The following is a 16,780-nucleotide window of genomic DNA, read 5'->3' as shown; positions in this document are numbered from 1 at the left end:
AGGATGTAAGGCCCTTGGGATGAAGAATTTCGCCTTTTTTGGGCATTAACAATTCGCTTAAAAGTATTGGTTATGATTTTCTTGAATCTATTGGTTGATATTGGGTAAATGTGAAAGTTAGGCCTTAACTGGGCTCTAATGTGTTTGTGCTGAAGCCCACATAACCACATATTCCTACAAGATACAAAGCCCATTAAGAAACACAAGAAAATTGTGGGAAGTTTTGTACACTTTGCATTTCCAAGAACAAGCAATTCATGTTCTCTTCTTTTACTTGTTCACTACAATAAGTAACCAAAATGTATGCCTCAGAGGGTTTGATACAAGCAACAAACAAAGACATTGTAAAGGGGTTAAGATGTGTTCTCCTTGAAACTCTTTGTCAGCCAAATGGCTGTTTCCCTGGGAGACACCTTTTCTGGTCCAAAAGGCTTCAGCAACACAGAGAGCTCATCGATTCGATCTTGCTGCAAAAGTTGTGCACTAAACTCCAGCAACCCTTCCAAGGCTTCGGCCCGTTGCTTGTAAGAAGAGGTATCAAACCTGCGTTGCCTTGAATCCGAGGATGAGCGGCTCGATGCCCCACCGGTGGTGGTTTGATTGTATTCCGAGCCTTCGCTTTCGTTTTGAGGAATCTCATGAGAATGATCAACAGCGTGTGTTGGCTTGGGGAAGGCGCTGTCGAGTGTCTGTACTGTACACTTGTCTTTCGTGATTGAGCAGTCCCCGCTCTGTGGGGAGGGAGAGGAGCTCCGGGTAAATGTGGATTGGGTTCTGTGGATCGGGAAAGGAGCGTCCTCCGAGGAAGCCAAGGGAAACTCGACCATTTTGTCGATTCGTGGAGCATTCATAGAAACATCCAGAGAATCTAGACTGTGAAGCAGACCAATACTAGGTTTACAAGGTTGTTCCACCTTTGCAGTTCTAGTAGACAATGGCAGAGACGCCCTCCGTGTTGACTGGGAAGGTTTGTTGGCTGGAGTATGCGACACTGGAAGCTGCACACGAGAAACGAAAGACCAATGAAGATAACATGATCAGTGTTATAATTTAAGATTGGGCCATGGTCACTCAACTGGGCGTATAATGCACGATTGGGTCATGGTCACTCAACTGGGCTATAATGCACCTGGGCCAAACCACACTAAAAGATTGAATCCAACCTATTAGCTAGTCTAACCCATGGCCTTATAAACCCATATGTTCTCTGTTATTTTATAGATGTGGGGGGACTCTTAACAATCAGGTTTAATGCACTAAAAAAAAAAAAAAAAAAAAAAAAAAAAAAAACTTACCAATTCACAAGTTGAACCAGGATTGGATATCCTTAATGGATTTGACTGTCCCCGAGTAGTGGCTGATGTTTTACGAGAACTTAATCTTGGGATAGCGGACTTTCTAATACCTATGTCATCATCAGTACTTCCAACTGATGGCTCGGAGAAATTTATCCTCAGAGAACTAATAAGATCTTGAGCTCCTAGAGACAACCGGGGGGTGTCCAATTCAGCTCCGGATATACTAGGATTCAATCCCCTATCACTGTAAAATGATCTCCTCTCTCCATCAGTAAGCCCGGGAACAGTTTCAGGCTCTACAAATCTTGTTCTCGTTACATACTTCAAACCAATGTGACGTCTAGGGCTTTCCAACTTCATATGAACCTTCAAGACATAAGGCTGAAGATGCGTGTGTCTCAGTAATTCTGCAGCCTGGAACAAAATTTTGGAGAGATTGTAATTAATGTAATGATTGCAACTATTATCAAGTTTGGCACTTCCAGAGGGTCGAGGATGAATCAAAATTCAAAACCGCTATTCTGTTTGTCTCCTTGGATTGCAAAATCTGCTTACAAGCATGTTTCTTCGAAGCTATTTTGAAATTTTGATTCATTTTAAAAATATCGAAACAAGAGATGTAGGATACACGTACACTTGGTCTAAGTTCAGGATTTTTTCGCAGCATACTCTTAATCAGCCCCCGACTGGGAAAAAAAACACAAAAAAGAGGAGAAAGTTGAGACTTTGAGTGTGGCATTAGCAAAAGCAATTAATCAATCTTTAGTCGAACAAATTTTTACTAAAAAGTAAAAACAACAGCCGAAAATATTTATAAAAAAAAAATAAAAATTAATGAGCATAAGAAACTCACAGTGCACCGGAATATACGGTTGGCAGTGGAGCGACTATAGATTTATTTATTTTATTAATCAAACCTTGCATATCCTGCGTCATGAGGCAAGTACCGGGCATGAATCAAAACGATTGCAAAACCAAATCATGAAAACGTAATGTCATACGGAACAACAATTTCACAGTTCAATCTTATCACAGAATAGAATCTAACTTACAAATGCCTTGAATGCGGGCCTGTGAGCAGTCATTTCATACAAGCAGCAGCCTGGATTACACATAGGAGTGTACCCAACGGTCAGAATAGGAGTGTACAAATGTGGCCTACTTTTATACTTACGAAGTTAACGGGTTTACCCAAAGACCAGATGTCTGACTTTGAACCATAAGGTAAATCGGCAAGAAGCTCAGGGCACATGTAACTTGGAGTGCCTACCACCTGTTGTGTAGCACAGATGTACATCATAATCAGTATATGCAAATATTATTCCATAAAAGAAGACGACGACGATGATGAGATGATGGGAGGAAGGAAAAAGCAGAAAATACGCGAGCATTTTTTGTACATTTGTCGACAAATTACTTACAGAAGTAGTAAGATCACCGGAAGACAAAATCTTTGCAAGACCGAAATCACCTGCAACGAAATTCAACTTGGATTAAAACCTCAAGTTAGTATAAACCATGGTTGCAGTAGGCTTTAGTCAGGCGGTAGAGTAGCGCCTAGCACCTAAACAGCCTAGGCGGCTAACTAAAAAAAAAACAATGCACATGTGTGTGTATATATGTCATATTATATAATGAAAAGAATTGGCAAGGCCGAGCCTGCCAAGTTAACTCAGCTAACTCAACCGAAATGGACGAGTTAACTCGGCCGAGTTAGGCGCTAGGCGGCCGGTCGCCTAAGTGGGCGCCTAGGGGGAAATCGCCACGGTCTAGGGGCGCCTAGACCGATTTTTGCAATAGTGGTATAAACCATATCAAAGATTCACTCAGAGCTAAATGGCTTACCTAGGCGTATATTGTGATCTTTCGTCAGAAATATATTTGAGCACTGAAGCAAACGCATTATATCAGCCACAATATAGCTTTGAGGATATTAGATAGAATGCAACTCTATATCAATACATCATAAACATAGGCACCGACCTTAACATCACGGTGAAGAATATGGTTTGAATGCAAGTAATCAAGAGCCATCAACAGTTGAACCAGCCACTTACAAAGCTTCTGTTTGTTGTTTGAAATTTGGATAATAACAACATAAATTAAAAAAACTAGCAAGAAAATCATCTACATAGTTGCAATAGCCTATGAATCACAAAGGGTGCATAGCTACGAAAAGTAATTCAAATAACCTCCTCGGAGAAAAGAGCTCCCTTTGCTCTTTTGATGACATCTCCCCTACATAAACGAAGAAATGACAAAAGTAAATAAAGAGATGTACAAGACAACACGTGGAGGTCTTAGGTTCAGTGTTCCTAAAATATCTAACAATGGAGCTTTACTTACATATCTCCGCCTTCACAATACCCTATTATGATGCAAACATAGCAGCCCTGTAATCGACATTATTGCTTCGTGAATGGCACAGAAATAAATTTCTAGACACTTCAAAAGCTATAAAATACAGCCATTATACAAAAAATTCTTATGTTGCAATGACATCTTACACCAAGTAGTGTTTGACTGTCTGCGAACTTCAAGTCAACTTGGGTAGCACCTTTCTTTTTCGTTGTATTTCATTTTAGTGTTATTCTTTTTGGTCAAGCCATGAGGTGTCCTAAGTAGGCCCTAACTATAGGAGGCACCTTTAAGCCCGTACCATACTCAGACTAATCCCCATTCGCACCGGGCCAGCCCAATTAAGGGGCAAAGTGTTGGCCAGATTGGTTTTTCCATATGAGAGGGGGATTCGAACTCCCGACCTCTCTTAAGGGATGAGAGTGCACGGCCGCTCACGCCAACCAAGCTGGTAGTGTTATTATTTTCTCCTTTCTCTTTCTTTCTTTTTTGTTTTAATCCAAAGCAAGGGTTAGACAATAGACCAAGTGCCTCTTTTCTTCACGGTCAAGGATGAGAGGTCACAGGTTATAAACACGAGAGCACAATAATATAAAAGTTGAAGTCATCTTACGGTAACAGTTCATCATGAGAACCATTTATGATAAAATAGATTAAAAGCTTCACAAACCTTTTCGACCCAAGAATCTTTGTACTCCACAATGTATGGATTTCTTGCTCTGGCAATCAGCTCCATCTGAAAACAAAATAAGTCAGTCACTGACCCGTTGCTATCAACCTTTTTCTTTAAAAACTATGGAACGCTTTGCAGCCAAAATTTTAAAACCAAATTGAAAATTTGTGAACCAATCAAGGCCAATAGGTTATACAAAATCTAGGCATCACTGGAAATTCTAAGAAAAACAGTGACAAATATTACATTGTTTAAAAACTTTATACTCTTCATTATCATTAATATCTAACAGGAAGTCCATCACATTTCATAGATAAATGGATGACAGTTTGCCATAAGGCCAAGGCCAACCTCTTGGTGGGCAGATCTACGTGTTCTCTCAGTCTGACGAGCAAGGCGTATTTTCTTCAAAACATACCTTGAAAGATGAAAGGGAAACTTGAAATCAGAAAAATCAAAATAAGACACACAAAAAATATTAAGACCAAAAATAGAATGTATATACCATAAGTCAACAATTTAAACTAAATGGCAGAAACTATTAACATACACACATTCAACTGTAGAAGTCGAAAAAAAAAAAAACCAAAAAAAAATCAAAGAAAGCAAAGATGGCTCACTTCTTCTTTTCTAACTTGTGCCTCACAAGCAGTGCAGAACCAAAAGAACCTTTCCCTATATGCTCCAGTATTTCATAGTTTTCCATTTCTTAGTCTCTTTGGCCCAGTGGCCTACCCCTATGCTTCAATGTAGCACAACACTTGTGCTGATATGCCACAATCCTACAAGCAATAAAGAAGTAAACTTTCAAAATGTAAAGAGAAATGTGTGAAATTGAAAAGTAATTCAAGAATGCCTACTCTCCACCATTCCATTCTTTTTGAACTTTCAATTTCTTTTAAGGGCTCCACCATGAACTCATGAAGATTAAAGGCAACATAAAAGAACATCGAAAAAAAAAGTTCAAATTTTGCACAGATTACAAGACAAGATAATCCTAAAATCCTCAATCCAAGAACCATTACATTGAAAGTAAAAGGTGATAAAATCTGCCCAAACAAAGAAAAACAAGATAATATAAAACTACCTGAAAGATTGAAACTTGAAATTGCAGAGGGCAGATGAATGGCGAAGAGTATCAGTCAAAGCAGATCCTCGGCCACTCCATTATCGAGAGAGAAGGGTATATGGGAACCCAAGAAGGCGAAATGCAGCAATTTATCTCTTGGGAAACTATCCAAAGGGATTTTAGCGAAATATTTTATCTGGAAGGGGGCGGCAAAAGAATTGGAAACGAAGCAAAAACGAGGCTGAAAAGATGAAAAATTCAAACTTGAGAAGGCGAGAAAGAAAGAAGGGGGATTGTGGGAAGTGGAAGCCACGCAGCGACTACACGATTAGGATTTATAGGAGGCCCCTCCCTACCTCAAAACACCTTACAGGACCAATAGTCAACTGTATAGTGTTTGAATTGGTGTACTGTTTGTTCGTATTTTACTTCATTGAGATTCTGGAAAAGGACAGGAGAGTGCACGGACGATATAGCCAGCTTATTAGGTAGGCCTGTAGGGATTCGGATTATTGATGCATTATGCCACCAAGTCGTTCGTGCTACCACATAGTACAATTTCTCTCTTACATTGTACTATACAATCCATAATCCAGATATTACAAACTCCGTCCACTAGGTAAATCTCGCTTGTAATCCTAACCGATAATGAATAAATTATTCTAAGTTGCATATAATCGACTGGATTAAATATCTTGTTGGATACATGAGCAGTCAGTTATGAGTGTCTATTCTAGAGTCACAAGGCCTTCGAGAGCACCTACAAACTTTTTCATTAATTAAGTATATCATCAATAGAAACAAAGTGACACCATTTTATCTCGTGCATACTTTTGAGTAGTGACTAGTGTTGTAAAAAATCGACCCAGGCAACCAACTAGGCGCTAGGTGTCTTTAGGCCGAGGCGATTTCAGAGCTATGCGGCTTTTAGTTGGTCGGCCGACTAGGTGCCAAGTCCCAAGTTGGGTGCCTAACTCAACCTAGTCAGTGTCTAACTCGGTCAAATGATTTTTTTTTTTTACTTTCTCAGCCACTCATCTTCTATATTCCTCTAGTCATGTAAACATATAACATATGTAGTTGACTAGTTTAAGGGATTATAATAATCTTACAACTCTCATTCCTAAGTTGAAAAAAAGGGGACGATATACTCATATTAACCAGTCGCCTAGGCAGTGTCTAAGCACCAGGTGCTCGACTAGCGCCTAGGCCTTCTGCAACATTGATAGTAACGGCAGGTTTCTTTCGTCACCCAAAAAAATACACCATTTTAAACATATAAATATACAAAATTCATATACTATAATCTAAAATCTAAAATCATTAGTAACTTTTGTTTAAAATGACTAGTTACAAACCATTTTTTCCGGAAAGGTAGTTTCATGGAAGTCCTACAACAAGTATGATAGTGTATGTTTTGGTATATTATACAAAAATGCGAACTTTCTTTTCCTTTTAGAAGGCATTTTGAGATGCGGATTCGCCATGATGATGAGGAGTGTATGTTGAAGAAAGTGTGAAGGGGGGAAGGAATGAAGTCGGTGAGATGCGAAGGGAGGTTAGCGAAATCTGATATTTAATTCAATGGAATTATTGCTATTGGTGAGGCAGAGCTGTCTTGCAATCAAAATTTCCAAGAAAGGTCGGTCCACTCTCCATTATTGATTAATATTGCATATCATTTAAACACTGTCCTTTGTTTTATAATAATAATAGTTATTATTATTGTTAAATAAATTGAACTTTAGTTTGGTGATGGTTCATTGTGTTAGCAGGGTTCACATGTTCCTTGCAAATGTTCAGTCTGTGAAACTCTAAATAATCATACTTCTTGAAGAGATGCCGACACTCTAGTTTTACAAGGAAACATCATCAGCTTGTCTTTGACAAAAATGTCAATAAACGGGACATCTCCAATCAAGTTGGTATGGTTGTTGATTTGATAATCACAAGGTTATGAGGGTGTTTGGTAAATAGCTGTTGGCTGATAACTATTAGCTGATTAGGTATTTGCGTTAGTGAGTTTGATTAGTTTATAGTATTATAGCTGATTATATACAAAATTCTATTTGCGTTAGTGAGTTTGATTAGTTGATAGTATTATAGCTGATTATATACAAAATGACTTTCTCTAAAAGCTAATCAAAAAAGTTGCTAAAAGCAGTGGTAGGGATATTGAATGGAAAACTGTAAAGAAAGAAAAATGGGAAGTGAGTAGACAAAAGGCAGTTTATTTGAGCTGGATGCAGCCTCAAAAAATTTACAGAAGTTACTCTGGAGAGACATGAACAACTTGAGGAAAGACCATGCAACATCATTCTAGTGGTACATATGTCTAGAATGTCTATTTGGAGAAACTGAGGTTTATGGACAAAAGGAAAAGAAAGAATTCTAGTACTGTATGACTTGAAGCTACGTTGGAATGTATCAATCTCCTTGTGTTGGAGGCTGAACACATGCACAAAACGGTTTTTTCTTTTGCCTGTGGCTTGGTCGAATGCCGCCATAGAGATAATCTCGTAAAAGAACTCTCCGTTTGGTTTCGGAGAATCTGGTTTTCCCTTTGCTTTCTTTATCGTCCCCGTCTAGTTTCAGTAGAACGAACTGCATCTTCTGTACTTCTAACTGCAGCCTCGCGATTTTCTCAGATATCCTTTGAGCATGTTCCGAGATTCTCCTCCTGCTGATGCTCTCGTTTTCGTCTAACCCCAATGTGGGCATGGAATCAGACGAGAAGGATCCGGTTTCGAAATTTTTCATCAATTTGCCACTCTGATCGAACAGCTTCAGGACAGCAGCCTCGGATTCATTCAATTGCCCCATCAGGCTTTCACATTCGACCACTGCTTTGCCTCGTCTGCTCTTCTCAGTGCTCTCGAGTTTGCTCTTCAAGTCCTTGACTGTAATGTGAAGATTCGTCAGTTTCAGGACGTCAGAATTAAGTCTTTCCAACACCTTCTTCTTGTTTCCCTCTCGAAAATCCGAAGATCGTTTGGATATTTGCAGTTTGTCCACTCCCAACTCCTTCTCGGATAGTGCATCTGAACCAGGACGCTCGGTTTTTGGTTTCTTCATCGACTTAACACGAGGGAAATCGCCATATTTCTGAGCCGTCGGAGGAACCTTTTGCCTTGTCTGCCCATCATTGTCGCCATCCGGGTTGGTAGTTTCCCATAACTCGAGAATTTGATTATCGGCTTCATAGTGCTCTCTTTTGGCCCGTGAGCACTCGGATATCTGGTCAAGCACGATATCTTTTGTCAAAATCCCATTGTCTGCCTCCATGACTTCAGACATGCGCTTAGAGTTTTTACTACTCTCGGTTTTTAACTCTTCAATCTCTTTCATCGCAGCCTGCAGTTTACCATTCATGCTAACATTATCCTCCGCTACAACCTGCTCGATTTTGACCAATGTCCTCTCAACATCTCGAACCCTCGCCACCATATCTTGAAGGTCAAGAAATGCACCCATCACAGTAGCATTTTTCATTTCTCCGAGATTACCTTCATCATGACACTTCGCAACTTCAATTCCCTGAAAATAAGCGAGGAGATGGTTAAAATAGAAAAAAAAAAAAAGAAAAATTCACATACTCATTCAATCTTATATAAAACCGTGGCATGTTATATATATATACCTCGTTCTCGGGGTTTTGGAGTTTTCCATAGGTGTGACTCTCCAGGGATGATATGCATTGGCTCAAAGAAGCAATAGCAGGGCTATATGCGGCCAGTTGAGTCGTAAGACCTTTATTTTCAGCATTCAGAAGTTTAATATTAGCGTCCTTGGAAGTAATCTCGGCTTCAAAGGTTTTGCTCACTTTGACGAGTTCATGAAATTTTTGCTCGTACACACTATGACAAATGGTGGAGATCAGCAATTCACCAAATAGCTCCTCCGAGTCTGATTCCTGTGTTGCCAGTTGAGTCTTATGGCCTTCGTTTTCAGCGTCCAGAATGCTTAATCTTTCCTTCAGAAGTTTATTGTCAACATCCTTGGAATTAATCTCGGCTTTAAAGCTTTCGTTCACTTTCATGAGTTCACGAACTTTCTCCCCATACAAACCGTGACAAATAGTAGAGCTTTGCAATTCACCAAATAGCTCCAATGCATCGGATTGCCAAGTTTCCAGTTGAGTCTTAAGACCTTCGTTTTCAGCATCCAGAATGCTTACTCTTTCTTTCAGAAGTTTATTGTCGAAATCCTTAGATTTAATCTCGGCTTCAAAGCTTTCAATCACTTTAATGAGTTCATGAACCTTCTGCTCATAAAAACGGTGACAAATAGTGGAGCTTCGCAATTCACCAAATAGCTCCTCGGCATCTGATTCCCATGTTCCCAGTTGAGTCTTAAGACCTTCATTATCAGCATCTAGAGAGCTTACTCGTTCTTTCAGAAGTTTATTGTCAACATCCTTCGAATTAATCTCGGCTTTAAAGCTTTCATTCACTTTCATGAGTTCACGAACCTTCTCCCCATACAAACCATGACAAATAGTAGAGCTCTGCAATTCACCAAATAGCTCTTCGGTATCTGATTGCCATGTTTCCAGTTGAGTCTTAAGACCTTCATTATCAGCATCTCGAGAGCTTACTTGTTCTTTCAGAAGTTTAATATCGATGTCCTTGGAAGTACTCTCGGCTTCGAGTCCTTCGCTCACTTTCATGAGCTCATAAGCCTTGTGCTCATACAAGCAATGACAAAAACTGGAGATTTGCAATTCACTAAATAGCTCCTCCATTTCTGATTCCAATGTGCAGATCTCGCTCTTTTGTTTTTGGAGCTCAGAATGCAATGCATCGTTTTGCTCTTTCATCTTTCCATTCTCCTCACGCAAGTGCCAAAGTCCATCCTCTAATAACCGAGTTGCTTCGTGAAGATTCCCATTCTCGGTCCTCAAATTATCACTTTCTGTGGATATCGATGTTATCTGTTTTGCTAGATCTTCTGTGGTCCTTTTAGCCTCACCGTGCTCTCGTATCAGATTCTGCAAACTTTCATGCAACTCCAACTTCTCTTTGTCGGTGAGACTCAGTTTTTCCTCGACTTCCTGAAGTTTATGTTCCTTCTCCAACAAAGAACTATTTTTTATTTCAATATCACGATCCAATTGATTCTTGACAAATTGAATGGTATTCAACTCGTCTTCCGACTTCTGCAGTGTCTTCATAAGGTTAAGATTTTCAAGCTTTAGCTCTTCCACCATCTTCTCGGTTAAGCTCAGTTTTTCGCCTTTTTCACCATTGATTTCATTAAGCTCGTTTAGCTCGGCAGCAAGCATCTTTAGTTCCAAAGATTTCTCATTGACACAGTTCTTTAAAACCGCAAAAAGGCTCTCGAGAGAGAGCATTTCACCGCAGATTACATAATTTTCCTCTTCTAGGCTACGACTCCTTTCCTCCATTAAAGCCTTCTCTTCGTGAAGTTCTAAATGCTCTCTCTCCAAATTGTTGTAATCTCCTTGTAGATTCATCAACCTGCTGCCTAGATTCTCTACCTGAACTTCTAGCAGCTTCTCCTTGTGATCTTTCTCCTTTATCTTTGATTCCATTTCTTCGTTTGTCTCTTGCAGTTTAACAGCTTCACTCTGCAACGTGCAAAACCGATCAGATTCATTCCTGTACTCCCGCTCGATGGTGGTCTTTTCTAAACGGAGATTCTCTGCCGCTAATTCTAGCTGCCTCAGCAATGCGACAAGAACGAAATTTTCTACAATATTTTGCTGATTTTCTTCCTCAGTTCTGGTTAAAGACTTCAATAACTTGTGCATCTCGTTCCTCAGAGTACTAGCCTGATCGGACAAAGATTTTGCCTCGGTTTTCTGTTCGAGATTCCTTTGCTCTAAGTCTAGAATCCGTTTCTCTGACAATGCAGATGCTTCTAGAAGCTTGTGATATTCGGTCAGCAGAGAGGAACTCTTTCCTTGAAGATCTCGTGCACTTTTCTGCAAGATGAAGATCTGAATTTGAGCGTCCAAAGCTTTATCGAGCTCCTCGGAGTATTCTCGAGTTCTGCATTGTAAGTCTTCTCGTAAAAGGTGCATCTCGGATTCCATAGCAGACAACTGTTTATTACTCGTCTGAATGGAACTTGTATGCTCGTTCTTTTCCACATCTAAAGATATCTGTAGCTCTTCTATTTTGCCTAGAGCAGCTTGCTTTTCTTTCTCGAGAACCGAGTATCTCTGTTCGATATCTGCATGCATTTTCTCCATGTTTTCCAGTCTCGGAAGTGCGATTTGCAACTGATCAATCAACCTTCCCTGCTCACCAAGAAGATCCGCCTTCTCGTTCATTAATATCTGGCATGAATCTTCTAAGCCTTTCGATTTTTCCTTCAGGCTTTGGAGTTCGTCGTGTGCATCAGAAAGGGAATTCTCGAGAACGGTGTTCTTTGCTGAGAGCTTTCCCAAGTTCTCGTTTGTTACATGGAGTTCGGTGGTGAGAGTTTCTTTCTCGCTGAGTAGAGTTGAATTCTCGGCTATGAGAGACTGGCATAAGTTCTCCAGAGTCTTTATTTTCCCTCTAATTGCTTCTAATTCAGCACTCAAATCCGATAGGGAATTCTCCAGGACAGAATTTTTCTCGACAAGCTGGTCGAATAACTTGAGCTTCTCCAGAAGAACTTCCTTCTGGCTTCTTTCTTTCTGGCACGTGCCTTTCAAGTTGGTATTCTCGTCCCGCAACTCCTTCACGGATGACTCGAGGCACTCGGGATCGAAGCCTATTGCATGCACTTGCTCCAAAATGGACTGATGTTTCTTGTTCAAATCGTTTAGTTCCTCTTTCAGACAGTATATTTCTTGCTGAAGAGCGTTTCTTTGGTCCACTCGGAGCTCAACCTCCTGCTCGAGTTTCCCTTTCGTTTCGCTCAAGCTCGAGATCTCGTCTTGCATATTTCTTATCGTCATGGACGAGGATACGTTCAGTTCCTCGAGGCTCTTGTTCTCTTCTTTGACCTTCATGATTTCGTCTTGGAGTGTTTGATTATTGGTTTCTAGCTCCCGAAAGAGTTGGACCCGGTTTTGCAGTTCCGCGGTGAGAGATCTTAGTTCTTCTTGAACTTGGGCGTGCAAATGTTGCAAAGTTTGGAAGGCGGTTTCGGCTTCCACGAAGCGTAATCGCTCTTCCTGTATGCACGTCCATAGTCTCCCGAGCTCCTTCTGCTTCTCTGTAAGCTCGTGAGTTTGGTTGCCCATCTTCTGGGTTAAAGCTTCGACCTTGGATTGAAGAGAAAGATTTGTGCGTTCTAATAGAAGACACTGCTCTTCTGCGTCTTTCAACTTGGCAACTCCGTTGTTAATCTCCGAGTTGAGTCGTTGCGTTTCGTCCTCAACAGAAGACAGCTTAGCCTCGAGAGCGGCGATGGTCTCCAAACATTTCTGGTACTGGAGAGCTGCCGCTTCCTTCTCCCGAATCAATTCGGAAACGGCTTGTTTCAAAGACTCGACCTCGTTTTCAGCTCTTTCGACTCTTTCGTTTAGTTTCCGGGCATCTTCCTCTGCACATTGTAATTTATTCTCGAGCTTAGCTATCGTCTCCAGAGACCGCATGTACTGATCAAGAGCTTTGTCTTTCTCGGTAGCTATCTTTGCGAGATCGTCTTTCACGGATTGGGCTTCGAGTTCGGCTTTAGTAGCTCTTTGACTAAGCTCCACCGTGTTACAAGAGAGGGTGTTCTCCATTTCAGAAATCTTCTCCAAGCATTGCCTGTATTCATGAAGGTTAGCTTCCTTTTCGGTTTCCGATTTAGAGAGAGCTTCCTTTAAAGTTTGAACTTCGGCTTCGGCTTTGCTTGCCCGCTCGCCAAGTCCCCGAGAATCTTCTTGTGCACGAGAGATTTGTGAGTTCAGCTCCGACAACTTCTCTAACGCCTGTTGGTACTGCAAACGACCTGCTTCCTTCTCAGCTTCCACTCGGGCAAGCGCCTTCCTTAGAGCTTCCTCGGATTCAACCGCCTCATCCAAATCGGGCCGCGATTGAGCTTCAAAACTGTTGGACTCGTCGCCCGACTCGTGAAAATTCAGGCCCTTCCTCACCTTCCCATCTGCAAATTTCGCATTGCCCCCGGACCCGAAGAGATCGTTAAACTGTTTCAACCCCCGCACTTTCGTTACAGAACTCGAATCCTCCGTGAATGCTCCTCCGTTTCTCTTGGCATCAGAGCTAAAATCCTTCGGCATTTCATCAGATTCAAAGAGGGAGCGCACCGGGGTTGACTTAGGCGTATAGGAATCAGCACTCGTGGGCGAATCATCGGCAAAACCCATAGGAACTTGGTTCGGAAAAGCTTCGGACATAGTTCTATGAGCATGTCTGATCACCCCCGTCGCATGGTCATACCTTTCAGCCAAAGCACGGTACGCCCTATAGAACTCCTCCACCATTTTCATGAGCTCGGGACGCTTCTTGTAGTACATTTCCGCCCTTCTCGCAAAAGAATCAGCATCTTCTTCAATGAGTTTGATCATCGATTTCACTTTAGCATCCATATCTAACAAAGGGAAAACGGAATCAAACTCATTCAGTAAAATGCAACAAACACATCTTCCTTTCTCCTTAATGCTTCTTTCAAACAACCTTAGCACAAACCGACTAACAAATCAAGCAGAACTCACAAAGAACAAGAAGACAACAAATTAAAGAAACCTTGTACACTAGATAACAGCAAGACAAAACGGGCAATAAACCTATAAAAGCTACACATTTCAGATCAAGAGGATTCAAGGAAGAATACCTGTGAGATTCTCCTGAAGCCATTTCGAGTTCTTGGGGCTAATGTGGCTATCCCACCACCAAGAGTACATTCGCCTAGAGTCTGCGTGCGACAATTTCGCCATTCCTCAACTTTGAAACTCAGGGAATATGCCAAAACCACCCCCAAGGTTATTGTAGTTAAACCAGAACTTTTGATCACCCAATTTGACAGTTACAGTTGATAAAACCTCTGATCTCTACACCCTTACACCTAACCAACCAACAAACAGCAATGATTCAAATGAGATGAAGTGGACTAATCACCATCATACAGTTAAGATCACATATGGTAAAAAAAAAAAAAGGTAAGCAAAATACCTAAAATTTGAACAGCAATTATCCAAGTCCAACAAAATAGATAGAGTAAAAGCTGCCTTCTGAAGGTTTTTGGATAAAAATTACCTTGCAGAACACTGCAAAACAAGTTGAAGATCAAAACCCCAGATCAGATCTGTCATAATTGCAGGAAATCAAAAAACTTTACCAGCTAAACATCAATAAAATCATACTTTTACACTTTGTTTCTAAGTTCTAACAATCCCATGATCACCCAGAAAAGTTACAATTTTTCCTCACACCCACTTGACAACGAAATCTGGGAATCTCAGTCATCAATAAGCTGATCAGCCATGATTTTCAGCGCCATGATCACAGCCCAATCAGAAGATAACAGAAGCAAAATTTACATATATTGAACCAAACAGGTCATTAATTTTGCATGCTGAAACTGAAAGATGAAATCTTGGGAATCAGAAACTGACCAGAAAACCAAAAACTGGATCGCGTGACTTCAATGGCCGCCAAGAAAACGCTTCCGTTTCGATCACCCCATTTCTCTCTCTCTCTCTCTGGAATTTTGCTTGCGTTGATGGCTTTTTGGCTGCAGTTAGGCTGGCTTTCGCTTAGTGTGTCAGCTTTGGAGCAAGTGTCAAAGTGGAAATAACGTTATGAGAAGAGGGGCAATCCCAGTAAAAGACAAAATAATCAAACTTTTTAACGTGTGTATCCAATATTTCCTGTGTTCTGTCTTTTCTCTTTCTCTTCTCTTTTTTTTTTTTTAATAAATAAATAAATTTCCTCGAAATTATTATTGGCTGCCATCATTGCTAAATAAGAAGGTTTTACATGAATCACCTAACACTCAATACTCTCACAAATTACGATGTTGTCCCTTGACCGGATTCCTCACTTCGAAGATGTTGTTCTTCATTGTGCTTGAGGGTGTTTTGACTTTTGACCAGCCTCGAGAATAGTTATGCTTAGTACATAAGTAAATCATTTAGGATCACGAAATGTAATTTACTAATTATAGTCAAAGCACGTTATTAGCGTTTGTTTAATTATTAATTAATTCACCGGAAACCGCAAATATAATATTAGGATTTGATTTGTGGCCACGCATGTGGTCGGCTTAGTTGTTGGTCATTGTCTTAAAATGAATAAAAATTAGCAAAATTACTTTCAATTTGAATAATACACCTAACGAATAAAATAAATAATATCCGTAGCTAATTAAGTCTCATAATAAGAGAGGTAGGTGAGGGGGTGGGGGTAAATGTGTAAATTCAGTTGATGCATAAAAAGGATGGAAGACAGCGCCGAGGTAAGGTGAATGTACTTACCAGGTTGTGGGGGGCGGCTTGGCCGGTGGGTCGGAGCCACTCGGAGTGGTCTTTATTCGTCACACGACACAAAATTCTCAATTACATAGGGCCCACGTGTGTCATGCATCAATTTCTTTCTTCTTTTTTTTTTTTTTCCTATAACTCTCATAATAAGTGCCCATTTGGATTATTCTCTTCGCCTTGGATGCCGTATTATGTATATGCACACATACCATGTATGCACAAAAGTGACAAAACTTGTTCATAAAGGAGTGGTTGGATATGATGAGTTTAGCAAGTCGCAACTTTTTTATTATTACAACACTCTTGATCAAGTACACCGATAAGGCCTTCACAATATAAATTTATCTTCTTTTTTTTTTTTGTGAAACCGAATTTATCCAATGCATATTGCAAATTTTAATTATATGTTCGCGAAATTGGAACTGACACTTTTTCATAAGGTTCAAGTTTCAACTCTAGTTCAAACTTCAAACTATATACAAACCCATGAGTTGCTTGCTAGTTTAAAATCATAACCAAATTGTTATCTTATATGTCAAACTATACTCAAAGCACTCCCACATGAATTTTATAGGACGTTTGGTTGGAATAATAGAATTAGGAGAAAGAAAGTGTAATTTCGTGTTTTCAAAAAAAAAATGTAATTTCGTGAAATATTAATAATGTGGAATTCAAATTTCATTTTTTTAGTAAGCATAAGTATAATTGTTACGATTGAAAGAGAAAAGTAGTGTATAAATACTAAAATGTCATTGTATTATAATAGTAATAAAAATAGAAAAATCGTAATTTATTATGGAATTCCAATTCCACAACTTTACATGGCATTTGTTTTTTTTTTTTTTTTTTTTTTGGGGGGGGGGGGGGGGGGGGGGGGGGGGGAGGAATTAGTAAGAAAAAGAATTGTAATTCCTTGGAAAAAAAAATTAAGGTGAGGATAAAGTAGAAATTCAAATTACATTGTTTGGTATAGAAGAATATAATTATATTATTAA

At 40.0% G+C, this 16,780-nt stretch overlaps 2 protein-coding genes across 6 annotated transcripts; both read right to left on the bottom strand.

Annotated features, from left to right (window-relative positions):
- Window positions 1-193: 193 nt before the first annotated feature.
- Window positions 194-5,562, bottom strand: LOC109160914 (serine/threonine-protein kinase Nek2-like). The gene is made up of 15 exons (XM_019309179.1): window positions 5,417-5,562; window positions 4,950-5,111; window positions 4,681-4,747; window positions 4,327-4,392; window positions 3,645-3,691; window positions 3,491-3,536; window positions 3,282-3,362; window positions 3,144-3,186; window positions 2,720-2,769; window positions 2,490-2,571; window positions 2,351-2,400; window positions 2,152-2,225; window positions 1,933-1,984; window positions 1,296-1,712; window positions 194-998 (listed from the first exon to the last, which is right to left on the bottom strand). Exons 2-15 carry the CDS (start codon window positions 5,033-5,035, stop codon window positions 354-356), a joined length of 1,806 nt encoding a protein of 601 aa, XP_019164724.1. The 5' UTR covers window positions 5,036-5,111; window positions 5,417-5,562; the 3' UTR covers window positions 194-353.
- A 2,051-nt stretch (window positions 5,563-7,613) lies between these two features.
- On the bottom strand, window positions 7,614-15,088 carry LOC109160881 (protein NETWORKED 1D-like). Of its 5 annotated transcripts, none has more exons than XM_019309169.1 (6): window positions 14,919-15,088; window positions 14,476-14,570; window positions 14,138-14,368; window positions 9,832-13,894; window positions 9,039-9,600; window positions 7,614-8,935 (listed from the first exon to the last, which is right to left on the bottom strand). In XM_019309169.1, exons 3-6 carry the CDS (start codon window positions 14,238-14,240, stop codon window positions 7,826-7,828), a joined length of 5,838 nt encoding a protein of 1,945 aa, XP_019164714.1. In that variant the 5' UTR covers window positions 14,241-14,368; window positions 14,476-14,570; window positions 14,919-15,088; the 3' UTR covers window positions 7,614-7,825. The 5 variants fall into 5 exon arrangements, with proteins under 5 accessions (XP_019164714.1, XP_019164709.1, XP_019164700.1 ...); XM_019309164.1 differs by having other exon boundaries at window positions 9,039-9,496; window positions 9,707-13,894; window positions 14,919-15,087; XM_019309155.1 differs by having other exon boundaries at window positions 9,039-13,036; window positions 13,070-13,894; window positions 14,919-15,086.
- Window positions 15,089-16,780: the final 1,692 nt, after the last annotated feature.

Source organism: Ipomoea nil, unplaced genomic scaffold, assembly GCF_001879475.1.
Source record: "Ipomoea nil cultivar Tokyo-kokei standard unplaced genomic scaffold, Asagao_1.1 scaffold0302, whole genome shotgun sequence".
Taxonomy (NCBI): domain Eukaryota; kingdom Viridiplantae; phylum Streptophyta; class Magnoliopsida; order Solanales; family Convolvulaceae; genus Ipomoea; species Ipomoea nil.
Note: the sequence above shows the minus strand (reverse complement) of the source record. Positions and strands in the feature narration are given on the sequence as shown.

Bases quoted from the DNA above. Each gene is read 5' to 3' on its own strand.
- LOC109160914 (XM_019309179.1), bottom strand. From the start codon at position 5,035: ATGGAAAACTATGAAATACTGGAGCATATAGGGAAAGGTTCTTTTGGT. The intron at 4,748-4,949 runs GTGAGCCATCTT...TCATCTTTCAAG, and splicing joins CACAAGTTAGAAAAGAAGAA to GTATGTTTTGAAGAAAATAC. The intron at 2,401-2,489 runs GTAAACCCGTTA...TGTGTAATCCAG, and splicing joins GTCAGACATCTGGTCTTTGG to GCTGCTGCTTGTATGAAATG.
- LOC109160881 (XM_019309143.1), bottom strand. From the start codon at position 14,240: ATGGCGAAATTGTCGCACGCAGACTCTAGGCGAATGTACTCTTGGTGG. The intron at 13,895-14,137 runs GTATTCTTCCTT...TCCCTTTGTTAG, and splicing joins GCTTCAGGAGAATCTCACAG to ATATGGATGCTAAAGTGAAA. The intron at 8,936-9,038 runs GTATATATATAT...GCTTATTTTCAG, and splicing joins TCCAAAACCCCGAGAACGAG to GGAATTGAAGTTGCGAAGTG.